Source organism: Brachyistius frenatus, unplaced genomic scaffold (assembly GCF_029030835.1).
Source record: "Brachyistius frenatus isolate BFR_SWC_R1_liver_20210118 unplaced genomic scaffold, ASM2903083v1 Contig_20, whole genome shotgun sequence".
NCBI lineage: Eukaryota > Metazoa > Chordata > Actinopteri > Embiotocidae > Brachyistius > Brachyistius frenatus.
Genome location: NW_027210619.1, coordinates 526083 through 553332, shown reverse-complemented (window position 1 = coordinate 553332; position 27250 = coordinate 526083). Strand labels below are relative to the sequence as shown.

The window sequence follows — 27250 nt, the reverse complement described above, 5'->3', positions numbered from 1 at the left end:
CTAAAACTAAGAATAAACAGAAGATTATGACATTTGCTGTCTTGTTGTCTTAGTTTTCCTTCTCTCTGAACAGCACACAGGCAGGAGGACAGTTCAGACTCAGAGCTGTCCTTTCCACCTCAGTGAGTTATCTCACTCAATGTCAACTATCATTTGCTCTGAGTATCACGCGCCATTTTCTCACCCACTAAACCCACTGCACGGTTTTGAGCTGCCATTACCTCGTCAGGACATGTCATAGCAGAGCAGGCACAACAGAGATATTTATAAACAGGCCAAAGATAACGTCATAATGCTGTTCCCACCTGTCACGAAGCTTCAGGATGGCAGCAAATTACAATCATGCTTCCCCATCTATGAACTTTATTCCCGAATCATCTCAGTTCAGGCATTTAAGAAATCACAGTGAAATCAGATAAATAATAAGAACAGAAAGTAATTTTTGGTTACAGTAACAGCCATGTATTTTCAAAAAGATTTATGTGGATTTTTACACACGCTCAGCAAGTAGTAGCTCGTGATCATTTTCATTATTGATTCCTCTAATTATTATTTTCTTGATTTATGGATTGATTGTTTTGTCTGTAAAATGCCAACAATACTCCTAAAATTCAAGGTGACGTCTTCAAATGATATGTTTTGTCAGACCAACAAACCAAAAGATATTCAGTTCATTTTCACATATTAAGAAGAGCATTTTAAAATCAAACTAAAACAGACAATTTATTGAACTGAGGATGCTGAAACGAGCATATTACTCAAACAATTAACTGATAATCAAAATGATTACTGAGTAATTTTTCTTTCCAATGATTAATCGATTAATTGAGTAATTTGTACAGCTCTAAAATGCAATAATAATTCTACTAACATGAAATTAAGAATCTGTATTGGAAATAATTGATTTATTAGCCATAAGTCATGTATTGTATATAATATATATATAGATATATACTGTACTGTATATACTGTGCATTTTTATATTTTATATTTTTTACTGCTATTTTATTGCTTTTCTATTATTCTATTATTATCTTATTGCTTCTGTATGCTGCTGTAGCGAAAAAAAAATTCCCCTCGGGGATTAATAAAGTAACTACCTAACCTAACCTAAGAACAGCTTCTTATAGTGAAGGGTTAAAGACCTTAATCGCCGCTGTGTTCTTTCCATCATCTACATCACATGGGTTGTAGAAGGGAAAGAGACGGACCGCAACAGTTCCCATGGAGAAGGTGTAGATCGGCCCCATGGTAACAGCATTATAGAAAGACACCTCCTCCTTCTCACAGTCTAAGAACACGCCAATGCGGATAAGGCGGAGAGACACGTTGACCTTGGTGGGCTTTGGGTCAGTGCAGGCCAGGATAGATCCATCCTTCAGGGCCAGGGTCCAGAGGCCACTGGAGGTGCCGGTAGCAGCCATCTCCCCTCTTGGGACATCTTCTCGTGCCACACCCAACCTCCACGCTGTCTTGCTGCCCACCTCCACCTCCCAGTAGTGTCGGCCTGTGATGAAGCCCTGATGGCCCAGAACGCAGTAATAATAGTGGAACCGGCGAGGGTTGGCCGGAATATCTTTTGTGTCTTTATCCTCCTCAAACCAAACCGAGGTGCAGGACTGAGACAGGGACAGATTAGGGTGGGCTGTTTCAGGGTCAAAGGTCACTGATGTTATATCTATAGGCAGACACAAATTGAGTATGGTGAGTTTTGCTCTTGATATCCATGTGTTCGATTAAGTGGTGTATACATACATACTTGGGTAGAGGCAGCTCTTCATGTGCTTCCATATCCTGTACTGGATGGGCCCCACAAACTGGCCGGAGCGGACCTCTGTGTCCACCTCCGCTGGAGGAACAAAGCTGACCTGAGACCTGCTCAGACAGAGCAGGAAGAAGGAAGGACTGAATTCTGGACAGCAGAATGTCAGTCCGGCAGACACACTACAGTGAAGATAATGGCGATGGATTGATATCAACCGTGCATACACACGAGAATAATGATTTGGTGGAGATGTTGGAGACAGTAACAAAAATGAAGTATCAGTCTGATAAAACCACACTATGAGAAAACTTGCCTTTTTATGAGATCTTGAAGTTCCTGCAATGAGAGAAACAGTATCGATTTTTGGTGGTAATCAGTTAAAATAATATGATTCAGCACTTTTCATGACCACAAACAGTTTCCTTTTTGCTGGCCAATGCATTGTCTGCCCTTTGTCCTTTCACTTTTAAATGAGAAATTGATTTTGACTCGCAAAACTAGGCAAATCGACTCTTTAGTCAATCAATGTCTAGAATTGATTGACTAAGCACCAATGAGGTACTGCAGAACAGCTAACAAAGTGAAAACGCACTTCTAAAATTGGGTCCCTCTAATGTAAACCTGCAGGGTCACATGATTTGCAGCAGCTTGAGGTTTGAAGGAGTTCAAATGGGATGAACAGTTGTAGACTGTTCTATTCAAACGTCACATGTGAGTTTGTCAAAAGCCCGGGGCAGAACACAGTGACTGTGGATGAACCCACGTGTTGCTGCTCCTCACTCACACGAGATCAACTTAAATCCAAATTTACATCCTTCCCATCACCATATATACCTTTGAAGTACATTCAAGCCAACTATAACTCAAACTTTCATAATCAGATCTGTATGTTCATGTCTTCTTTTTCAGTGAAAACTCTTGCTCACTTTGAGCAGCTTTGGACTGTCCTCCTCAGCCAGTTTGCTGTTGAGCACTGTGATGCCTCTCTCCAGGTCTTTCACTTGCTCTGATATTTTCTTCTCTCTCCCCTTGAGCTGCTTCAGTTGTTTCTGTCTCTCCCTCCGCAGTCGCTCCAGGTCCTTACACTCCTCCTCATCCAGGAAGCGATGGAGGTTCTGAAACTCAGCTCGGATTTCCCGCTCCAAGCCATCAAACCTGGTCTGAAAGATGAAGGGAAAAATGGAAAGATAATAATTCAGTGTACATCTAACTAAAAGTTAAACATTACAGTTCAACTGAAAATGTTGTGCATGAAATGAGTGTCTTTTTGAATTAATAATGTTGCCACAGTACCTCGACTTCCACTGAGTCTATGTACGTCTCTGTCTCTGCTTCTTTGCACTCATGTACCTCATGCTTGATTCTTTTAATAGCCTGGAAAAGCTTTTCCTGTAACGCACAAAGGAGACTGAAAATTGGAGAAAAAATGCAAAGGGAACAGAAGTGGTACTGATTTAATATTCTGAAAACTGAGTTGGTTTGCCAATGAAGTACGACCTTTCAAATAAATACAGTCACGTTGGTAGAAATAATGTGTCTCGTGTCAGCTGCTCTAAATACAGTAGCAGCAGGTGAAAACCATAAAACATGAAGCTTACCTTGTGATCGCAGAGGAGGCTTTTATAGCAGTTGTTGTTGGTGTCTTTGGTGTGGTTTTGGTACATTCCAGTTTTTTGCATCCAAAAAGATCTCTGAGAAATTGAAATAAAAGTGATGAAGTAAGAAGGAGAGAGAAAGCGAAGGACATCTAAAGGTATTAATAGAGGGAGTGAAAGAGAGAAAGAGCAAGAGAGGTAAAAACACACATGCCAGCACGATGAAAACCTCAGTTAGACTACGATCAGACAAATACAAGGACATACATCCAAGCAGAAAATTAATAAGAGAAAATGTATTGACAAGCCCAGTTCACTAGCCACAGCCTGACTTGAGACTATATGGATCCATTAAAAGGAGGGGTGGGAAAGAGGCAGATGACTGGAGCTGCCAGGAGGGCTGGCTGGGTGGTTGGCTGCAGCGATTTATGGCAGCAGACATAAAGTCTATTTTTGTCTGCCAGTGTCTTTGGAAACGAGAGGGGTGGTCAGATATTGCGTTTCATATCGGCAGTTGTTTTGCCTGGAAGGGAGACAATACATGTTTATTTTTGCAAGGTGGCTCTCTAATGTCTGGGGAGTTAGTCGATCCACCGCTGCAACTACGACCTATTACAGTGCTGGCTTTGGAAGTAAAGATGCTGTTTAGAGATGCTGCAGAGTTTCATATTGTCTCAGAAGCAGGGAGTTGCTCTAAATGTAGTCAGCATTTCCTTGCCCCTCTAGGAGTACTATCTGTACCCTACAGCCACAAGCCTCTTCTTTAAAAAATAAATAAATAAAAAAAAATCTGCCTTTGGTCTGTCCACTTATCTAAACTTTTTATATCTATACCCCACCCCCATCAACTCCACACGGCTGTGTAAAAAAAAAAGAAAAAGAAAAAGCCTCTGGCTATGTGCTATGGGTATGTGCAATGAAGCAGCATCTCTGCAAATGTTCTTCATCTATAATTCATCTTGCTGGGTCCTGGCAAGTAGCTGTGCTGCTAAGGTTGAGCAGCAAACTCAGTGGACTACAGTTTGCGGCAGGTGGAGAGGACACAGACCGGCTGATTCAAGGAAACATCTTACAGCATGCTTCAACTGTCTTTTTTTTCAATCCTGCACACACATATCTAATATTTTAATGTCCACAACAATTGAATTAGAGTATATATTTTGAGAAACGGTAGCAAACATCACAGTATTACTACATCTGCTTGATAGGTTAGGTTAGGTTAGGTTAGGTTAGGTAGTTACTTTATTAATCCCCGAGGGGAATTTTTTTCACTACAGCAGCATACAAAAGCAGTAAGATAATAATAGAACAATAGAAAAGCAATAAAATAGCAGTAAAATAGCAGTCAAAATATAAAATATAAATATAAACTATAAAATGCACAGTGTATACAGTATATACAGTACAGTATATATCTATATATATTATATACAAACAACCAAGAAACACAGTCAACAGTATTATTGTTATGTGATGGATTTTGCCAGAGGTGAGTTATTATACAGTCTAATTGCGGTCGTCAGGAATGATCTCCTGTATCTGTCCTGCAGCAGGTGGTGGAGAGGGTGGTCAGGATTATCCAATATGGATAATAGTTTGTTCAGCATCCTCCTCTCCATCACCTTTTCCAGACTATCCAGATTGTAGCCGATAAAAGCACAAACACATAATTGTACAAAATACATAGAACAAATATAATGTGTATTAAATTATACAAACAATGAAAAACCCTGTCAATGGAATTTGCGGTTTTATTGATGCGAAAATGTTCTGTCTCTATTTAATATAATTATATTGGAAAAAAACAAAAACAAAAAAAAAATGGTCCCACCCATCTCGACGCACGAAAATGACGTCACGACAGTAAACAAGAGCATGTCGCACAGACAGACTCAGGCAAGAGGTTGTAGTTTTTTTTTAGTTTTTTTTAAAAATGACTTCTCCTTTTTTTGAGAATTAAATGAACTTGGGTATTCACCAAAGTCACGTTTGCATATTTTGAATGAGTATTTGTGTATTTTATTGCTCCTCTGTATTTTTAGCGAGCGAGCCTTGTAAGCTAACATTTCTAACTAGCATAGTTAGCTTAGCACACGGCCACTCACTACTGCAACGTCGTACTGTTTCACAGACATTAAATTACGTTTGGTATAGATATATATAAGTACACCTGCTATCAGACCATAGATTTAAAGCTTGCATTGTTTGTATTTCAGAGATGAACGGTCAAGCAGACGTGGAGGTTGACTACAAGCGGAAATACAAAAATCTGAAGCGAAAATTAAAATTTCTTGTTTATGCAAGTTTGTTGTTTTTTCATTTCGAGCAATCATGTTTCAGTACTTTACAAATACATGTGGTTTTTTTTGTTTGTTTTTGCTTTGATTTCGTGTTTGGTTTCCTTTTCCAGGAACAGGAATGCTTTCAGGAGGAGCTGAGGAGAGCACAGAGGAAGCTTCTCAAGGTTTCCAGGGACAAAAGGTAAGATCGTATCTTCATTAAAAAAAAAAAATTTTTTTAAAAATGTGTGGAATGGATGTGAATGTTTAGTGCAGTAAAAAAAATAAAATAAACAACTTTCACTTGTTTTCCAGCTTTCTCCTGGACAGACTGCTGCAGTATGAGAGAGTAGATGAAGACTCCTCAGGTGTAGTAGCTGTTGTTGCTGTTGTTTGAAATGCACGCAAGTGTGATGATGTCTTCAATGATGCTTCATCAGTTTTTCTTGTGATCTGCTCCAGATTCAGAAGCAACCGTTTCTTCAGAAAACAGTGAAGGGGAAGGACCCCGGGAGAGGGAACGAGAACGAGATGGAGCAAAGAAGTAAGTTGGGTATTTAAATAAATGTATCAGAAATTGAACCAACTATCACTGATAAAGGCCAGTCTTGAGTAATATGTATGTAGTATGCTTGTACTGTGCAAAGAACACCCCGTCGTAAAAATAACCCTCATTTACTGCAGTTATTTTATGGTAATTTACTCTTGACTTGTGTGAAAGGAAGTTGCAATTTTCTTTTATTATCCTCCTATAATGAGAAAGAAGTTACTTGTGCTTAATTTGAGACTTTATCCAACACCAGTAAAGTACAAATAGGATATTTTTAATGGTGAATTTTCTTTGGACTCTTTTTTTTTTCCTTTTTCCCCAACTGTAACCAACCAGGCTTACATAAAGCGTAAGACAAGTGTTATATAGATTTATCCATTCTGATTATTTTTGGGTGATAACAGCATCATGTGGAATGAGGGTCAAAAAATTATTAATATACATTTTCTTTAAAAATTGATTGATTGATTTAATGTAAATGAGCTAGTCAAGACAGTAAAGTAAAACTTTTTGGGCTCTTGCTATTCCATTCAACACATTTCTCTTAATTTGTCATGAACTCTTCTCAGGCGAAAAAGCAGTCCTGGTGCGTGCCTTCCTTCATCATCGTCTCCTCATCTCTCCCTGCTGTCCCGTCCTAGTGTAAATCCCATGCAGTCATCTGGCTCTGGACCCTACCTCAACGCTGTGAGTTTCCATCTGCCCTTTTTATATTTTTCCCGCAACCAGCAACTGTAACATTGCTGCCATTGTCATCTTCTAATTAGCAAACATGATCCCTGTTTTAATTTTGCATTATTTTATTTTATTCATTAGTCGGTTTTACCTTTTCCTTTGTTTTTGTTTGACATTTATAATGGCTTCACTGTCTTTGTATTGTTCATTCTTCTGTGTATGTTTCTTTTTTGTTTTTGTGTTTGTCTGTCCGTCCTGTAAATTGCCCTATGACTGTGTGCATGCGTGTTCGTGTGGTCATTTGGCAATCTGGGGCCTGTGTGTGTGTTGGGCAGATGCCCTTCCCACCAGAGTATTTGGCTCCCCCAGCTGAACGAATGAAGAAAGAGAGAAAAACAAAGACGCCTAAAAACAAGAAAGAGACTACGGGGAAGGTGAGAGAGGAAAAGGGAAAAGAAACTGTTCAGAGATAACAGTAATAATACAGATACACCGCTTTATTTTCATTACCTGTATAGGAATTTTCCATTTATAGTTAATGACACAGAAGACCACTTATAGTGTGCTATATTTTGGTCACAGTGTATATGCATACAGTAAATATCAGAAAGTAAAAGGTGTCTGCTTTTATGTTCTTCTAGAAGACACCAAAAAACTCTGCTTTGGGTAATTTGATTTTGTTGCACAGTATTGCAGACAGTTTTTCTGGTCAATGTTTTATTCAACGAAAACTTAAATCATTCTAATATTGACATTTCAGAACACTATTGTTGGAGCAACTTCAAGCAGTCGAGCCATTTTAAGTTTGGTACTGTACTGAAGTGAGCCTCTAGTCAGTATAAGTTCATATACATTACGCATGCTTTGTTCTGATTTGCTCTGTGCATCTGTGATGTAGCCATCCATCCGCACTCCTGGTCCTTTCTTCATATCTCCATCCCTCTATCTGTCTTTCCTAACAGTTTTACTTCATTGTGCTCTCCTCAGGTTGTTGCTCCAATGGCAGCTAATTACCCATCGGCCCCTGCGGCTCCTCCAGCAGCCAGCGGCCCCTTCAGCTGGGTTCCCAGACAGATGCTCAGTGGAGATGCAGCCGAGGAGGAGGGTGAGAGTGACGGAGACAGCGACAGAGGAGATGAAGACAGAGGGGAGGGAGATGAGGCCGAACTTGTCATTGACATCCCAAATGAATGAGCCCGAGTGTGTGTTCAGATGTATTTATAAGCAAAGGATAGAGGTGCACATTTGTGTGTATGAGGGGGGGAAAAGGCAGAACTAGACTGAATGTATTTCTTTATTGAGGAGCCCATTTGACATTTTACAAGGAGAGACATTCTCCCCCCTGTGGACTTCAGCTGAACTGCAGTATCACTGTCCAAACAATCTCATGAGAAGTGTTGTTCAAATATTATGTCAAGTAATTAATCTGTGTCAAAGGTACAGTATGCACACTCTCATGGAAGATCCACCTCGACTGGGCTGAGAGGATACTTCACTGTGCGTAGCAGTTTCAAAGTGCCTGCTGATTCTTTTTGTCTAAACAGTCAATCTACAAACTGAATACAACTAGATGGGTCCTTCACAGAAAGGTGTTTTTTTGTTTTTTATTGTCGAACCACCATCCCAGATTTGCTAATATAGAAGTGCTGTAGTCCATTAAAACTGTTTAATAGATGTTTGGAAGTTCGTTTACTTGTTACAGTTTTGACATCTGACATTTGTACTTATCTATGCTGATATATTTTCAGGTTTTTTCTTATTAATGGTTTTGTATTGACTCTCCCACCCACCACATTGTTTGTCAGATTAAAATGTTAATATTTCAGCTCATTAAATGTTTTCATTTAAAGTTAAATGGTGTGACAGGTTTTATTCACAAATATCACAAAGGCAATTTTATCTTAAAAAAAAAAAAAAAGCTGTTTACTGCTGTGTGTGGTGAGTTTATCGTTGCACTCTTTTAAGTGTTTAAACACGTCTTGTAGTATTGCTTGATGCCCCACCTGAAATGCCACACCCTAAAAAGTCTCATTCCAGAGCTACACTGTCCCATTGAAGTATGTTCTAGTCAGTGTGAGTACTTTTTTTCGCCGTTTTGTTTACTTATATGTTCACCACACTAAAAGTATGATCAAGAAAAGCTTGTGCAAGCTTCAAGTGCATGCTGGTTGTTGCATATGATTTTCTTGGCTTGCTTGCCTCTGCAAAGAAATCCTAACACCAGTCTCGCCCGAAACCCAGGGGTAAGTTAGGCTCATGTTGTCTGAAACTCTTAAGCAATGTGAAGGCAGCCTGGTGGGATTCCATCTCTTCTTGATGTCAAAAAGACTGATAGGTATGTTTTTTGCTCAGTCTTACACATGCTCACGACTAGGTTTTGAGATTGCATGTCAATTGCTGATTTTCCTGCATAATGATTTTGGAAAAAAGTCAGTGCCAACATCATGTCTCAACAGGAATGTTTCTAATATTTAGGAGGACGAGCTGCAATCTGCAAGCCATGAAAGAGAGTGTGTCATCCTGAAAGGCAGATTTCAAGAATCGCTGCACTCTGGGTGACACAATGAATTGTGACTCTTGACGCTGTCAGGATTAAGTTTTCATGAGGATTTCATGAAGACTTTGTTATATTTAGAGCTCAGTTGATCTCATTCATCTGGAGTTTTAAGTGAGAAGTTGTGCTTAATTTGGAAGCCGTTCAAAGCACTTGTTTGACTTTATACTGAGTCAGCACCTTGAGGAATGTACCAGAATAATGAACAATAAGAGTTTAAATCACGTAACCTACAATGACCATTGTTGGGGAATGTGGACTTACAGGTAATTGACAGTTTTTAATGGGTGTGAGATTGTGTACCTAACAGCAATGGGAGTTAAAGGTGTAACCATAGAGAGTATGGGAGGGAGGGGGGAAGTGGAGGTACAGTCATAGAGGGTGGTACTGACAGAGGGGGCGAGGCTGTCAGGGAAAGGGAATTGAAGGAGTAAGCAAGATTGTGCCTGCAAACAGATTCACTCTCTCAGAGTACAGCTGGCATTAAAAGAAGAGACATGGTTACAGGCAAACTGGAGGACGAAACAAGGAGCGAGTGAGAAAAACAACAAGCCATCAGCAGCCAAACGTGGCCATCTTATCTTTTCATCTATACACGGAAACCACTGGATAATTTATAAGCCTCTCACTCTGTGTGTGTGTGTGTGTGTGTGTGTGTGTGTGTGTGTGTGTGTGCCTGTGTGAGAGGAAGAGAGAGGGGAGGGGGTGTGGGGGGGGGGGCGGGATCTGCTGAGCTCACCACCACCATGCTGTATCCTGCTGCTGTCAGTGCAGCTGCTGCGGCTGCCTGGCTGCTGGCAGTGCTGGGCCCAGGCCTGTCTCTTCCAGCTGAGGACAAGTCAGACTTCACCCTCTGTAGCCACTGCTTCTATAGACAGATGCCTCCTCGAGGAGCCTCTGCAGGGCCACCGCTGCGCCCACTCTGCCACAGACTGCCCGGGGGAGATGCGTTTGCCACTCTGTCCAGACCGACCTGTGACACAGCTGTCTACTCTGCCTTCCATCTCAGCCATGGTGGGACAGAGAGGGAGGGGGAAGAGCTTGTGGTAAGAACACATCTACTGTTTAAAGTTGTAGTATCTATTGAATGATGGAATTTGAAAAAAATGAAGCAGTGCAAAATCCTAAACTGATGTTCATGCATGCAAACAGAAGTCCACTCATGGAAAGTAAATAAGTGCATTTACTCAAGTACTGTGCTTAAGTACAATGGTGATTTGATTTTTATGTTGCTTATTGTACATTTTACTCCACTTTTATCTCAGTTACAGCTGTGAGTTCCTTTTCAGAGTTAGGTTTTGCATTACACATCAATACATATGTAAAATAAAATGCATTGTGTGGATGGTGAATCAGGGTCCAGCTGGGGCCTATGATGAATATAAACTGTTAGTAGTTCCAAAGAAGAGTCATTTCAACTTGAAATTTCAAAATAAAAATTGGTTTATTTAAATTCTTTTGCATATGTAGAGGTCAAATAATCACCAATATATAATAATAAATCATCAAAAAAGGTATTTTCCTGCAGGATGTTTACTTCTGATGCTTCCACAGTATCACTGGATAATTCTTTGGTGCTTCTTCAAGAATAGGATTTTTTAATGCAGTACCTTTATTTGAATAAAATAACAATACTTTTACTAAAGTAAAGGACCAGAGTACTTCTTCCACCATTGCAGTAAACATAAACAAACAACTCTGGTAATGTACCCTTCATTTCAAAATGCAATATACAGAAAATAGAAATAGATATTCAAAAGTGGATCTCAAATAATACACAAACTGGATTATTTTGTAGAAATGACCTTCACCAAACTGTAACCTTTCAACTCTTGACAAACACGAAACACTATCATAGAGAAACACAATATGTTTACCTAGTGTTATTTGACCAGACATTTGACTTAAATATTAACTGGAATATCAATACATTAACACTTATCATATGAAGTGTATACACTCTACACTCAAACGGTTTGTTTTGATTCTTTTTCTGACAGGCAGAGGAAGAAGAAGTCAACATTGATGAAGCAGTGCCAGCTCTTCTTAGAGGAGGAGGGGATGCAACTCCTCCTGTCTCGCCCACGGACTCCCTTCTTCAAGACTGGGACTCAGCAGTCACCACACTGGTCCAGTCAAGCATCTCTCCCAAGTGCAGCACTTCAGAGGGTGATCTCTACATCCTGATTGGGGCCGGAGGACTCTGGGCTGCAGAGGATGGAGACGAGGAGTGTCAGATGAAGCCACTGTGGTCTGCAGTGTGCTGCGCTGTCCCAGAGGGGAAAGGTGGCTTCAGTGTGGGGTTAATCAGAGAGACAGGGGAAGGGCAGAGGCAAGTGAGCATGAAGGAGCTGGAAGAGATGCTCGGACTGGAAGAGCTATTCTCTGAAGGCTGTCGAGGAGCAGAAGAGGAGACTGCAGGTATCGGAGTGGGACTTCACAGTGAGGGGCTTCCTGGAAATACAGAAAAGATGGAAGCAGATTCTACTAGTAAAGAGACAGGAGATATGGATTCAGACACTACTGGCAAAGAAACAACTGAAGATATCAGGGAGAGCAGAAAGCAATCGATAAGTCAAACACAGGAGGCTGCTGCTGATGCTCCGACAGAGAAAGCTGACGTTGCTGATGTCACTCAAGAAACTTCAGCAGATGCAATGACTTCTGAGAGCAGCAGTGACGAACAGCATGCTGTGACACCTTCAGACACTGTCAGGTCAGAGTATCCTGACTCCTCAGGTGACTATGATACTGTTGATGAACAAGAGATGGACACAAATTCCACCAGCACTCTGGTCTACATCCTCTCCACTTCCCTGTCCATCCTCAAAGCTCCGCTGCGCCCTGTGTTCTCTACAGTCACACAGTTACCTGGACAGGTGATGCAACAGAATAAATTCTAAAAATCGGATTTTACTTTATTTAAGATAAAAGAGGTTCTATAATAATCTGGTGTAAATTGAAGGAATGAATTTAAAAAGTGAAACGTGTTTTAGAAAAAGTCCATGTTCTGACTTTTAGCCTCGACCATGGGTCAAGCTTAAGAAATACTGGATCCAACATTTCCCATAATGCAACACCACACAGCCTTACAGTATGTCGGATCACCCATAGACTGCATCTCCCATGCCACACCTCATTTTGTAACACAGGCTTTTTGTCTCCAAGGTCTAATCCTTAAAATATCACTGTGGTTAGTCTGTCAGACATTAGAGATCCCAATTGTAGAGGCACATTCAACAGCTGTTTTCACAGGTTTAGAACTTATCCTCATGACATAAAATGATCCTCCTGTATAAAATTGGAGTGCCCCTTTAATTTGATCCTTGATAATTAGAAATACATTATGAAATACAAAATAATACATTATTTAGATGACAAGTAAATACAGAAAAAGTTTTTAAAAAAACAAAAAAACAAACACCAAGGGATGTTTTAAAAGCAAGAGAAGACATAACAGATAAATGCAAAAACAACAAGAGGATTTCATAGCAAAAACATTTCCAATCATTGTGTTTCTGCATTTAAGCTTTTGTCTGATAAAAAAAAAAAAAAAGATTATTCTTCCCAGAGTTCAGGACAGAAAGCACAGAGATTTTAGTTTGGCGATGTCAAGATACATTTTAACATGTTCAGGTTCAGAGTGGTTAAATAAATCTCCTCATTCCAGTCTGTGGGAGGAGCAGACTGGAATGAGGTGTGGCCAGTATGTGCTGTTAACCCTGCATTCACTGAATTGCCTCAGGACTTTCTGTCATTTTATTATTTACATTCTCTCTAAATCTCACTTAAAGATGAACTCTGCTGTCTCATGTTCCTTCAGGTAACCTACATTCTTCAGGAAGACCTTGGAGTTCTCTCTGCTGTTCCTGGAGAGACCTTCACCTTCCTACACCTTTTGACCTCTGACCTCTTGTCCGGGATGGGCTCAGCAGCAAACATGCTGCTAGGAATCGGTGAGACCTGCTTCTCCAGTGTTTACTATTGCACCTCCACCATGCTGGGGGCCCTGCTAAACAGCTGCCACACGGGGGTCACTGGCATGGGCACCCTGACTGGAGACACAGTGGGGATATTCGGTGGAGCGTTGGATAATGCTTGGTGGGTGACCAAGTTCTTTGGAGGGCGGCTGTGGGAGCAGAGTGAGGGTTATGTGGGAACAGTGATGTCAGAGATAGGGGGTCAAGCACAAGCTGTAGGTGGAGGGTTGGGGAGGCTGGTATGGAGAAGTGGAAATGGGGTGGGCAATGTGTTCAGGCTGGGAGGGGGTTTAATAATGGGGATGGTGGATGTGGTCATTGGTGCAGTAAGAGGGGGCTTTGGGCATGAGTCAGAATGAAGGATGAAAGGACCAGGTGACACTATTAACAAACTTTTTTCTCCAGCTTTAGTTTGTACATTTATTCAGCATTTGGAATGTGTGAAAAAAGATAAAACTATCTAAGATGATGTCATTTGATATACCCTAGTTAATAAAGAAGGATTGCATGATATTTTTAAACCAAATGTTGTAAATTTCAAATGTCTTACACTGTAGGTCTCACACTTCACTGTGGCAAGCTGGCTGTCCAATTAATGTGCTGTATTTGATAGCTGACCTAACTGTGATTTGAAAAACACTGTGCACATTGGGCTTTTGGATGTAATTACTCAAGACAACTCATGAGTGATAATTGTTTTATCTGTACATTTGAATAAAAGACAATGCTGGCTTACCATTGTTATAAAGGTGCTTTTTTGGGGGGTATATTCTTGTAATCGATACTGTCCCAGTAGTGGAATGTTATTCAGCACATATACTGTACTCAATCACTTTACTTCAGTTGTACATGTGCTTTACTTGAGGGTTTCCATTATGTCCCTTTATACTTCAAGTCCATAGCATTTCAGAGGGATATATTTTTCAGTCCACTACTTTTAGTTTATTAGTATTACCTTGCTGATTAGGATTTTACACTAGCAGTTTATAAAATATGATGCAGATTAAACTTGACAAAACTATGTAGTTGAAGTTAGCACCAGTTCAACTGACAACAGTAAGTCAACTTACTTCAACAGGTAATTTTACTTATTGCAACTATAGGAAATAGTCCAGTCATATGATTTATGACAATTACAGGGCTGTTTATCTTATCATAGATGATTTACTTTTCAATTTAAGTACATTTTACCAATAACACTGATGTAACATTTGAACTTCATTTCTATGAAATGTCATTAAATTGTTGATCTAAATTGTATCTATTTTATTTTATTACCTATTTTTTTTTATTATTATTACCATCATCATCATTATTATTATTATCACTGATATGATTGAATTCAGGTGTTTAACTTGTAATCACATATTTTTACACGTTAGTAATGCTTATCTAAATGTCACAGTCTTGTTAAAAATGGTAAAAACTTTGTATTTTGAATAACTTCCGTTTTGTGGCGGAAGCGACGGAAAAACCCGAAATGCGTTACGTTGCCGTCTTCGTTGCATCAGACGGCGCAGGCGCAGGCGCAGAGACGGACAGGACTCGTGGGTCTGTGTATGTTAACTAAGCTGACGTCTCTTTCTGTTTCATTCAAAGGTACGTGGAACTTTCTACACACATTTAAATGAACAAGCCACTGGTTTCTTAAACACGAACTTTGGATCGAGTTTAAAACAGTGGGTGACGCCGTGTAAAGCTCATCGTGTCGCTGCAAAAACTCCAGTTATAGATTGACTAGCCGAAGCTAACCAGCCGGTTTGGCAAGTTTCTGACAGGTGGCAGAGATCTGCTCTCCAGAAAGTGAAACAGAAAAGCTAACCTGCTAATATATTCACGGTCTTCTAAAATGATGATGTTGGTTATTTTAACTTTTTTTTAATTTTTTTAACGATGAGTGAGTGTGTTTACAAAACATCCCTGCATAACGTTTCCATATATACCATCATAATTGTAGTGGCACTGCTTTACTAAGACGACTGGCAAATACTCCCGGTCCACCATCGCCAGGCAGATCGATAATGTGGTTATTAAACCACAAGCTAATGGCAAACAGAGTACAAAAGGTGGGCAGGTTCAAATCAGTTCACAGTGTGCATCATTTCTGTGTGTCCACCAGAGATGGACACTCTCTACGTGTCCCCTCACTCCGATGACTTCAGGAGCCTTCTGGCTCTCATCGCTGCAGAGTTTCAACCCTCCTCCCGCCCACGTATCATCACTGAGGACCTTCCTGCGTCCCTGAATGCCCGCTCTAGACCAGCCCTGGTGCTGGGCGCTGGGGAAGGACACACTGTCCTGAGTGGGGCCAGTGCTGTGGCTTGGTACCTGGCCTGTCAAGGGAAGAGGGCTGGTGTAGACGTGAAGCAGCAGAGCCAGGTGTGGCAGTGGCTCAGCTTTGCAGACAATGAGCTCACCCCGGTGTCCTGTGCTGTGGTTTTCCCTCTGATGGGGGTAATGGGAGTGGATAAGAAGGTATAGAAATGCTTATTTGGATTTTAACGTGTGGGCGATGTATTCTCTGTGTCTGTGTGTGGTCTTATTCTCTGACTTGTGCGTCCTCAGCTCCAGCAGAGTTCCCGTGCCGAGATGATGCGTGTTCTAAAGGTTCTCGATCAGGCTCTGGCACCGAGAACCTTCTTGGTGGGAGAGAGCATCACCCTGGCTGACATGGCCGTAGCTGTGGCTGTTCTTCTACCCTTCAGATATGTATGTGTGCTGTGCAACATGTAGTTTTATTACAGGATTTTGCACTGAGTTGCTGATCTGATCATATGTTTTGTTACTCTTTATGTTTTCAGGCATTGGAGCCATCAGACAGGAAGGCTGTTACCAATGTCACCAGATGGTTCACAACCTGCATTAATCAGCCTCAGTTCTTGAAGGTGCTGGGGGAGATCAGTGTCTGTGAGAAGATGGTGCCAGTCACACCAAAGACAAATGCTGCTGCAAATGCTAAAGCTGCTAATGACAGTCCTGCTGCTGACTCTGCCGATGTCACAGCTAATGGTGAGGGAAACTCCATAAAACAGTATATGAAAATAATATTATATTGGATGCAAGATTTTTGGTGAGTGAGTAGATAGATAGATAGATAGATAGATAGATAGATAGATAGATAGATAGATAGATAGATAGATAGATAGATAGATAGATAGATAGATAGATAGATAGATAGATAGATAGATAGATAGATAGTTTTTTCTACAATGTGGTTATTAAGCACTTGACCCTTGTAACAGTAATAGAGATATTTTACAGTTAATTGTACACATTGACAAAGCCATTGAAGCAGTAAACTTTACTAAGAATTTAATATTAACTGTAAAAAACACATACAACAATTTCTACTGTACCCCAAGCATCTTTTTCTGCAATAAGTTCTTTGAAAAAGGTTTTCATATCCACTAACATATATGCAGATACCAGTATATCTGTTATTGTCCAATTTCTACAAATAAAGTTGCCTGGCAAATATATCAGTCGGGCACTATTATATTTAAAAAAATGTATTGTAATGTTTCCTCCTTCAGGCCCACCAAAGACAGAGGCCCAGCTGAAGAAGGAAGCAAAGAAGAAAGAAAAGCTGGAAAAGTTTCAACAGAAGAAGGAAATGGAGGCAAAGAAAAAGACACAGCTACCAACAGAGGTACAGATACTCAACTACTACACACACAAATTCCCGTAAAACATTTGTGCAAATGTGAAAACCATAAATATGGACAGAGATCATGAAACTAATTCATCATTTACTGTATAGTAATTTGTGTTGTTTTCTGATTTTTCTCTCAGAAAAAGGTCAAACCTGAGAAGAAGGAGCTGGGAGTGATTACATACAACGTCCCTACACCTGCTGGGGAAAAAAAAGGTGATTATTCTCAGAGTGTGAGTGGACGTGTGTGTGTGTGTGTGTAAAGAAGGTTTGCACATAACATTACTGTTCAGGGAAGCTGACCTGGTCACTCCATCCCAACAGAAAAACACAAACATTCATCCTCTTGTTATTAGTTTGTCCACAGGCACAAACATCAATTGCACAAATCCTGCGGTTTCTAAAGGAATTTTTTACAGACTGCCAAAGGCTACAGAGAAGAGAAGCATCGTTCTCGGGGCTGTGTGACATAAAGCACACGGTGTCTGAATAAAACATGTAATAGAATATGTACAACCAGGGCATCCTTTTGAAGTCATTTTGTAGGGCTACAGATCTTGCTTCAGGCTTCAGGGTTTGTTCAGTAACAGTACTCAGATTTGAGGTGGTTCTGCACAACTTAGTCTTATCAGACTGCTCACTGTCTGGCATGTTTGGATTCTTGCCAGTTTGATAACCCTTACTTTTTGTTCTTCTGGGTTTTGTAGCTTTCTCAGTTCATAACTGGCTTATTCTCCCACTCAGTGAGGGATTGTATCATGTGAAGAAGTGCACTCTCTATACATCCTCTTTCTTTCTTTCTCCTCTGGTGTCAGATGCGCTTAGTCCGCTTCCTGACTCCTACAGTCCTCAGTATGTGGAGGCCGCCTGGTATCAGTGGTGGGAGAAGCAGGGATTCTTCAAGCCTGAGTACGGGGTAAGAGAGTCGTTCCCCTCACATGATACTAATGCAGCAGAAAATGATTGATCATTTTGAATAATCCATTTATCTCTTCCTGCGTTGTGTAGAGGAGAAGTATCAGTGAGCAGAACCCTTGCGGTGTCTTCATGATGTGCATTCCTCCACCGAATGTGACGGGATCACTTCACCTGGGTCACGCCCTCACCAACGCCATTCAGGACTCTCTGACGAGATGGTAACTACAAATGGCCTGTTTAATAGCATGAAAATTTAAAGTCTTCATTTTTTTTTTGCATCTTGGGATCTTTGTGTCCATTTAAACTTCACTTGTTGACGTTGCCGTACTCTGAAAGCCAGGCGTTTGAGCTCCTCTATTATCCTGTGTGTGCAGGCACAGGATGCGAGGTGAGACCACCCTGTGGAACCCGGGCTGTGACCACGCTGGCATCGCCACCCAGGTGGTGGTGGAGAAAAAGCTGATGAGAGAGAAGGGAATGAGCCGCCACGACCTGGGCAGGGAAAACTTCATCCAGGAAATCTGGAAATGGAAGAATGAGTGAGTAAAGGAGCTTGTAGGGGAGAGAAGATTTAAAAGAACCTAAGTGGGGGAAATATTATATTTTGCGACTTTGTAGGAAAGGAGACCGAATCTACCACCAGCTGAAGAAACTGGGTTCCTCTCTGGACTGGGACAGAGCCTGCTTCACTATGGACGCTGTGAGTTTTCTGAAACCCCTTAACTGTGGTCTGTTTTAATATAGTTAAATATAATCTGAAGAAATATTATTTTCCTGTTTTAGAAACTCTCCTTTGCAGTCCAAGAGGCCTTTATCCGTATGCATGAGGACGGAGTGATCTACAGGAGCAAGAGGCTGGTCAACTGGTCCTGCTCACTAAACTCTGCCATCTCTGATATTGAGGCAAGTTACTCTGTATTCAAACAGTTTGGTTTAAATAACAACTAATGTGTCTTATTAGAGGGATACCTTTCAAGGCAATTTCCAGCACAGCAAGAAATCACAAACATGTATTGGTCTACTTATCTACTATTATTATTTTAGGGTCTTACTTGGTGCAGTTGTTGAGTTTCAACCAAGATTGGGGCTAGTATATGACTGGACTTTGTAAAAAAAAAAATGTGAAGGATTTTAAAATAGGGCCTTTTCATATCATTAGAGAAAAGGGTCAGATTGCAGTAGTTAAGAGGGAGCTGAGCTGTAAGGCAAAGCTCTCTATTTATCGGTTGGTCTATATCTTGACCATCATCACCGGTCATGAGCTCTGGATAATGATGGTAAGAATTAGATTGCGGAGCAGCGTGGGATCCCCGGGGACGAGCTGGAAAAATGCGTCACTGCTTTCCATGCTGCCACTGCGACGCAGTTCAGAAGATGAGATCAGATGAGCTTTTTTTAAAATTCAAAACGGATACAGGAAGTCATGGCATTTGGCCGATCAGTGGTGTGACTTGGAACTCAGTGACAGACATTTGTATTTCAAGGGCTGGCTCTGCTGTTGCGATCCAGCCAAAAACAGAAAATTTGAATGTGTAAAAACCTTTGATTGATATGTAAGTATATGTATAGTGTCTATACTATGTACTGTATGTATCCCTCTGATGAAATTGGCTGTATACGACAGAACTGTGTCTGAAGCACCGAGTATTGAAAACTGGAAAACTGAAAATATTGGTCAGTTTTTTAGTCCTATTTACTACTTCTTTGATCTGATATCTCCTTGTTGAAAACCAATTTTGTTGATCTTATACTGTTTAATTCAAGCTAAATTCTCTTTGTGTGAGGACAAAATTTAAGAAAGAGTCCTCCATACTTTGTCACATAAGAAATGATCTTTTTGGTGTCAAAATGTGATTACAAGCAGAAAATTAAGGTGCTGAAAAAGCCCCCTTTATGACCCTGTTATTAGGCTGTATTGGCGACAGATCCATTGTGCCAGTGCTGGCCATGATGCCCTCTCCTGATTAAATGTGCTGTTTGGTTTTCAGGTGGATAAAAAGGAGCTGACTGGCAGGACTCTGTTGCCTGTGCCTGGTTACAAGGAGAAAGTAGAGTTTGGGGTCTTGGTGTCTTTCGCCTACAAGGTGGATAAATCAGGTACACGAAGACGTGGAGAGCGGAGCATTTAAAGACAAGTGCTACTTATAATGTCCTTTACCTTTGTTGTTCTCGCTTTGTGTCTTAGATGACGAGGTGATCGTGGCCACAACTCGTATTGAGACTATGCTGGGAGACACGGCTGTAGCTGTCCACCCTACTGACCCCAGATACCAGCATCTAAAGGGGAAAATGGTGCTGCACCCCTTCTGCGACCGCATGATGCCCATAGTCTTTGATGAATTTGTGGACACAAAGTTTGGAACAGGTAGGCATGGTTGCAGGAAAAGGTGATGAGCCTGTGGGCCTTCAGTGTGCTGTGAATAAGTAATCATAACAAGTCATTAAAGCCAGGCGCCTTTCCTCATTACAGTTTTTTTTTTTTTTTTTACACGTCTGCTGTCCCTCTGCACCATTTTCTGTTCAGGTGCTGTCAAAATCACCCCAGCCCATGACCATAATGACTACGAGGTTGGAGAGAGACACAATCTGGCCTTCATCAACATCTTGGATGAGAATGGCTTGCTCATTAACGTGCCTCCTCCCTTCCTGGTATAGTGTCTCATTATCGTCTTTCCCCCCGCAGAGCGTGCAGTTCTACTGTGACACTAAAAGTCAGGCTTCATGGTTTCCTTTACTATTATTTATTTGTGTATTTTTTTTTTTTAATTTTAACTATTCTCTCTGTACCCCAGGGCATGAAACGTTTTGAGGCCAGAAAAGCAGTGCTTCAGGCACTCAAAGACAGAGGCCACTTTAAAGAGATCAAAGACAACCCCATGGTTGTCCCAGTCTGCAGGTAAGGCTGGGTTCAAGAGGAGCACAGGTAATTTGTGTTTGAGATTCTTTTTTATAACATTTAGGATCATCTTTTAAACCCCACTGTGTGTCTTCTGTCTGTTAGTCGTTCCAAGGACATCGTGGAGCCGCTGCTGAAGCCGCAGTGGTATGTGAATTGCTCAGATATGGGCAAGCAGGCTGCAGAGGCTGTCAGAGAGGGCCGGCTCAAAATCATCCCTGATCACCACCACAAGATGTGGTTCAACTGGTTGGACAACATCAGGTAATTATGGCTCCCTGATGTTTCTTCTGTTTTATCAGAGCATTATGGCTTTTTTTTATGGCCATGTGTTGTCACTATAACTACTATCATTTTCATACATAAAATGTATACATTTTGGTCTTTAACATTGAGGTCTTGACAGAACTGCAAGTAAGAGTTTTAAATTGAATTATAAAGTGCAATTATCACTTTACATGCAGATTCTTTTCTTAACTGTTTAATATTTTAGTCAGAGTAAATTTCAGAAAATTGAGAAAAGAGCCCTTTAGATTCTTTCATAATCCAAGGTGATGACTTCAAAATGCTTCCTTTGTTTGAACAACAGTCTGATGGCCAACAGTATTATTACCATCACATAAAGCAAACAAAAGCAGCAAATCACCATTAAGAAGCTGGAAGCAGAAAATGTGTGCTATTTTTATAAATAAATTGACATAATTGACCATAAAAATGGTTTACAATTCATTTTCTGTAGTCGTCTCGTCAATTAGTAGTCTAATTGTTTCAGCTCTGGAAAGTTGATCATTATGAATATTCCATTCAGTGCACTGAATCCTATTTCACATTTTCTCCATCCATCTTCCTTTCAGGGACTGGTGTATCTCTCGGCAGCTGTGGTGGGGTCACCGTATTCCTGCTTACTTCATCACTGTCAACGATCCTTCGGTGAAACCAGGAGAGGTAAGACGACTTCTATCACTGTTGTCAAGGTCCAGAAGCTTTTAGATGACAGATAAAAGCTATTTTCATCCATTTTACACGTGTCTTTGATTTATTTCCTCCTTTTTTCATCTCCAGGACATGGACGGTCATTACTGGGTGAGTGGGAGATCAGAGGAGGAGGCCAGAGAGAAGGCGGCAAAACGCTTCAATGTGTCTGCAGACAAAGTCACCCTCAGACAGGGTAAGATTTAACTGTTTTTAATGTAGACGTCTCAGCACCACAGTCATTGTGAAGGTATCTTAATCACTTCATGTTATGCCAACACACAGGTTCGCCTGCTTTAATTAAGTCTGTTACATATTCACACAGATTAGATAACTTCTGTTCCTGTGTTTCAGATGAGGATGTTCTGGACACTTGGTTCTCGTCTGGTATTTTCCCCTTCTCTATCTTCGGATGGCCTAATGAGGTAAGAGACTGAGGTCAACTGAATTTCTGCAGACATAAATGTCACTTTTATTTGAAGTAGATAGAAAAAATATCTCCTGCAGTCGAAACACAGCTATAAAGAAAAGCAATAACTTTAGTAAGTAATCTAAGTCAAGTCACTTGAGCAACACCATCACTGAAGTTACACTCATTTTTGTGACCACTGGTACGTGTGCATTGGTGATTTCACCCTGGATTGGAGCAGAGAGTATACATCAAATTTTGTGTTAAACTCTGGAAATTGTCAACAGAGAATCTTAAAATGCTTCAGAAAGTCTACGGCAATGAAGCAATGAGCCTGACGAGGTGTTTTGAGCGGCATTTGCGATTCAAGTGGGGCGGAATGTCACCAATGAAAACGCATCAGATCACGAGTGCAATCAGTTGGGGTTTCTTTGACATTTGTGATGTTCTGCATCGTGAATCACCGTCAAGACTGTTAACACAGTTCTCCTGTGATGTTCTGAGGTGTCTGAGGGAAAGAAATTGGTGCAAACAACCTGAACTTCAGGTTCCCTGAAAATCTGACACAAAATTTGGTGCGTGTTGTCTGCTGAAGTTTCAGGTTCAAGGTGAAATCACAAATGGGACATACCAGCGGTCCCAAAAACGTGTGTAACACGGGCGCTGATGTTGATTGAGCAGCGGAACATGAACTACTTGCTTATGAAGGTTTTATCTTACCCTGCTTCGTGCACAGTGTTGCACTCCGTTCGCATGGAAAAGAAGCAGTTTTGATCAAATCTTGGAAACAGGAAATGTTGCCAACAAAACCGGTTCATGTCCGTGTCACTGAACATCTCAAAAGTGTTTCTTATAAAAATCAGAATTTTAAACAGTGTTGTTTTCTCAATGGGTATTTCCATGGTGAATGTTGTTGTTTTCCTTTTAGACCCAGGACCTGAATGTTTTCTACCCTGGCACCTTGCTGGAGACAGGCCATGACATCCTGTTCTTCTGGGTCGCCCGCATGGTGATGATGGGCCTCAAACTGACGGGCAAGCTGCCCTTCAAAGAGGTGGGACCCATCAAAACTACCAACACCGCAACATGACACAACAGGATACGATATCACTGTTACTCAGTAATTATGATGATTTTTTAATTTTTTTTTTTATATAGGTTTATCTACATGCAGTGGTGCGGGATGCTCACGGAAGGAAGATGAGCAAGTCTCTGGGAAATGTCATTGACCCCCTAGATGTCATTACAGGGATCTCCCTAGAGGTAAAGCCTGATCGCACTTTGATGCATGCTCAGATACACAAACATGTGCGTACACAGGCTCTTCACTTTCTCCCATTTGGCTTCCCTTTGTCTCCACACACTCATCGATCCCCTGAGGCCCATATTCTTATGTAAGCCTTATTAAGCACCTATTTCTGCTTTCAACAAGCTTTTATTGAGTCCATCAATCACTTCTCCAGCTGGGGGGGGAATTGCTCAGTTAGATGAAGCTGACCTGTCCTCTAGAGGGCACTAAAGGACTTGTAGAAAACTGAACTTTATCCTGAATTGTTTCCTTTTCTTAAAAGGTCCTTTCCTCCCTGGCCAGTTGAAACATCAAGCAGCTGAAAGGGTTTCTGATTCTCAAGATGAAAAGAGAATATTGTTGAACACATCGCTTTGCTTTTCAGTGCTGACATCTCCTCTTACTTGTCGTCTTCCTATTCTCTAGGGTCTTCATGCCCAGTTGATGGACAGCAACTTGGATCCTTTAGAGGTGGAGAAGGCAAAGCAGGGCCAAAAGTCAGACTACCCAAATGGCATCCCAGAGTGTGGCACAGATGCTCTCCGGTTTGCCCTGTGTGCCTACACCAGCCAAGGTGAACTCATTTGTCTTCTTTGTTTTCCTCACTTTGTCCTCTTATTGTTCCTCCATTGGTCGGAGCATCTCAGCCTTGAATTACTAAAATAAATGTTACAAAACACTGAAATCCTGTCAATAAAAGGTCAATCGTTGTCTTTTTTTTTTTTTTTAATATTCATGATATTGTCATTCATGCCCATCTGTGTCTCCCAGGTAGGGATATCAACCTGGATGTCAACCGCATCCTGGGTTACCGTCACTTCTGCAACAAACTGTGGAACGCTGTGAAGTTTGCCATGAAGACACTGGGAGACAACTTTGTACCATCAGAGAAAGCCCAGGTGAGACCAGGGTGAAAGATGAAGGACACGGAACATAAACAATAACTGTTCCGGGCTTATTTATATTCATCGAGCATCATATTTTGACCAAGTAACTGTTAAGTAAAAACTGTTTTATCGTCGCACTATTTGTCTGGGGGTTTAGTCTGCCCATATGCTGCGCTGATTTGTATTCATAGACTTGTACACATTGACATTTGGGATGTAGCCAGTAAAGGAGTCATGCTGACTGAATCTGAATATTTATTTTGTTTTCTTTTTCAATCCTCTCAGTTGTCTGGAGAGGAGAGTGTATCAGACAGATGGATTCTGTCCAGGCTGAGTGCCGCTGTTGGTCTCTGTGATGCCGGCTTCAAGACCTACGACTTTCCTACCATTACCACCGCCATCTACAACTTCTGGCTGTACGAGCTCTGTGATGTCTACCTGGTGAGAAACTGACATCACTGAGCAGGCTGGGTCCCTCCATCTTAAATACTGGGTTAATGTCTTTTAGGAGGACTGGTGTCTTTATGCGGACAGTAACTTTTGTTGTTGTCCAGGAAAGTGTGAAGCCCGTGTTCAATAAAGCAGAGGAGGACAGCAGCGGACAGAGACAAGCCCTGGTGTGCAGGCAGACCCTTTACACCTGTCTGGAGGTTGGTCTGCGCCTTTTGTCTCCCGTGATGCCCTACGTCACAGAGGAACTTTACCAGAGGTTACCACGGCGACAACCTCAAAGCGATCCCCCCAGCATCTGTGTCACATCCTACCCTGACACCAAGGAGGTGAGATGAGGAGCAGGAAAAACAGGGTTGTGTTTAAAGTCACTGATGTTCAAATGACTTAGAGCAGCAAGTTATTTAAAATCACTGAAGTTCATGTTTTTGTGAGCAAACATGTTCCTGTGATTTGTTGTAGTTCTGCTGGCACAGTGAGGAGGTCGACCGCGACATGGAGTTCATCATGACTGTGGTCAAGACAATCCGATCACTCAGGGCCGACTACAACCTGACCAAGACCAGAGCTGACTGTAAGATGACGCACAAACTAAATTCTACAAGTTATTCTTTCATAAATGTTGGCTCCAGGCTTTTACATCTTACTCATCACTTCCTCTGTTGAGATATTTTTTTAAACATTGAAGGAGGCTCTCACCATTTGCCCTAATGAATATAATTGGTGGAAAGAAACAAAGTATTTATGTTCAAGTACTGTACTTTAGTGCCTTTTAGAGGTCATTTACATAATTTCTTCCATTTTATGCCTCATGCGCCTTATATTTTTTCTATACTTTTATGTTAAAGATTTTACACACAAGGACATATTGTATGTTAAGCTTATAAAATGTGCTTCATTAAAATGTATTAAACCACACACACACACACACCAGTATCAGTATATAGGGTATTTAAACTAAGCTAACACTTGTTCATAACACCGAGTCCCAGACGACGACCACAGACTCTACTGAACCCTCACTGCATCTAGTCTAAAAGGCTTCGCTACGACGCTTAACCTCTGTCATTTGAATTCTTGTCTCCTAGGCTACCTCCAGTGCATAGACTCTGCAACGGTGTCCCTGGTGCAGAAATACAGTCTGCAGCTTCAGACCTTGTCTTACTCTCAGGCCGTCATTCCTCTGACAGCCAACCAGCCTGTCCCAGGAGGCTGTGCTGTGGCTATCGCCTCTGACAGATGTACTGTCAACCTTATGCTCAAGGTGAGGACCAGTGATCTGCCTTGTTCTGTTCGCTTGCTTCCATCCCTCTCTCAGATATCTGCTATTGACTTCTGGTGTCTTTTAGGCTCCTTATGCTACAGATGGGCGAACATTTTCCACATACAGATTTTTACGAGTTGCAAATTAGTTGAATTAACTACTTTAGTTTTACGTGACACCAATTAAAACACCTAAAAGCAAAAAAAACATATCATTTGGTAATTAAACAGGTATGCCAGGAATACTGTTTTAATTAGCTCCACTTGAATTTAAGTTCAGTGTTTGCTGAAGTTTCTCATTAACTGACCTGAAAAAAGTTAAGATAAAATTTAAACTTTTGTCCTCATCTTCACCTTTTATTCCCCAGGGTCTCATTGACGTGGAGAAGGAAGTGGCTAAGCTGATGACGAAGAAAGGGGACTTGGAGAAACAGATGGAGAAATTGAGTGAAAAGATGGCAAAGAATGACTACAAGGAGAAAGTGCCAGTGAAGGTGCAGGAGCAGGATTCTGAGAAGGTGGGAAAAAGAAATTGACTCGCAAGATTTCTCGGGGTGCAAGACTTGTGAATTCCTGCTAAATAATTTTCTTTCTTTCTCCACAGCTACGGCAGAGCCAAACTGAACTCGAGAAAGTGAAAGAAGCCGTGGACAACTTCAGGAAAATGATGTAACTTTCCCCTTAATGTTATATTAATCAGGATTTACGTTCCCCCCCCCCCAATCCATGTCATTGTGTTAATTTTCATATTCATTTTTCAAACTGATTACAGTATGGAGGAAATTCAATAAAGCTCTTATAACAGACAATACTCTTCAGGGATGAGCTGTTCTGCAGCAATCTATTAATCTAAGTCTCTTGAATATCTGTGCAATTTGGTGAACACTTGTATCATATAATGAACAAAAGAATTGTATCCCTTTTGTCAGGTTTTTTTGACTCTGCAGATTTAATAGAATATTTAAAAGCATCATTTTAGGATACAGCTTTGTTAAGAAAGACAGTGCCAACAAAAAAAGAAACAAACCTGAAAGGCTTCAACACTTTGGCTGCATTTTTAAAGATTAAAGTTGCTCTGACCTGACTGCATTATGTCTTATTATATGATTAAATTAGA

At 41.0% G+C, this 27250-nt stretch overlaps 4 protein-coding genes across 11 annotated transcripts; 3 read left to right on the top strand and 1 right to left on the bottom strand.

The window, feature by feature from the left end:
• Positions 1–346: 346 nt before the first annotated feature.
• Positions 347–3729, bottom strand: LOC138619301 (zinc-binding protein A33). 5 transcript variants are annotated; one of them, XM_069695635.1, is made up of 7 exons: positions 3571–3729; positions 3364–3456; positions 3059–3154; positions 2692–2925; positions 2079–2101; positions 1760–1875; positions 347–1678 (listed from the first exon to the last, which is right to left on the bottom strand). In XM_069695635.1, the coding sequence occupies exons 2-7, from the start codon at positions 3442–3444 to the stop codon at positions 1125–1127; spliced, it is 1104 nt and encodes a 367-aa protein (XP_069551736.1). In that variant the 5' UTR covers positions 3445–3456; positions 3571–3729; the 3' UTR covers positions 347–1124. The 5 variants fall into 5 exon arrangements, with proteins under 5 accessions (XP_069551736.1, XP_069551735.1, XP_069551737.1 ...); XM_069695634.1 differs by having other exon boundaries at positions 3364–3512; positions 3628–3729; XM_069695636.1 differs by having other exon boundaries at positions 3628–3729.
• Positions 3730–5183: 1454 nt separating this feature from the next.
• Positions 5184–8719, top strand: ino80e (INO80 complex subunit E). 4 transcript variants are annotated; one of them, XM_069695641.1, is made up of 8 exons: positions 5184–5263; positions 5577–5659; positions 5771–5841; positions 5955–6007; positions 6102–6183; positions 6759–6876; positions 7200–7298; positions 7852–8719. In XM_069695641.1, exons 1-8 carry the CDS (start codon positions 5236–5238, stop codon positions 8056–8058), a joined length of 741 nt encoding a protein of 246 aa, XP_069551742.1. In that variant the 5' UTR covers positions 5184–5235; the 3' UTR covers positions 8059–8719. The 4 variants fall into 4 exon arrangements, with proteins under 4 accessions (XP_069551742.1, XP_069551744.1, XP_069551743.1 ...); XM_069695642.1 differs by lacking the exon at positions 5184–5263 and adding an exon at positions 5267–5330; XM_069695643.1 differs by lacking the exon at positions 7200–7298.
• Positions 8720–10138: 1419 nt separating this feature from the next.
• LOC138619297 (uncharacterized) lies at positions 10139–14146 on the top strand. The gene is made up of 3 exons (XM_069695628.1): positions 10139–10464; positions 11419–12297; positions 13242–14146. Exons 1-3 carry the CDS (start codon positions 10165–10167, stop codon positions 13755–13757), a joined length of 1695 nt encoding a protein of 564 aa, XP_069551729.1. The 5' UTR covers positions 10139–10164; the 3' UTR covers positions 13758–14146.
• A 768-nt stretch (positions 14147–14914) lies between these two features.
• Positions 14915–27217, top strand: vars1 (valyl-tRNA synthetase 1). The gene is made up of 29 exons (XM_069695623.1): positions 14915–14997; positions 15518–15873; positions 15964–16107; positions 16200–16407; positions 16932–17047; positions 17191–17266; positions 17866–17966; positions 18059–18186; positions 18343–18507; positions 18587–18668; positions 18752–18871; positions 19957–20065; positions 20154–20333; positions 20493–20617; positions 20761–20864; positions 20970–21128; positions 21719–21809; positions 21927–22032; positions 22191–22261; positions 23174–23299; positions 23404–23508; positions 23960–24107; positions 24305–24432; positions 24706–24861; positions 24975–25199; positions 25333–25444; positions 25959–26134; positions 26502–26651; positions 26738–27217. Exons 1-29 carry the CDS (start codon positions 14958–14960, stop codon positions 26804–26806), a joined length of 3876 nt encoding a protein of 1291 aa, XP_069551724.1. The 5' UTR covers positions 14915–14957; the 3' UTR covers positions 26807–27217.
• Positions 27218–27250: the final 33 nt, after the last annotated feature.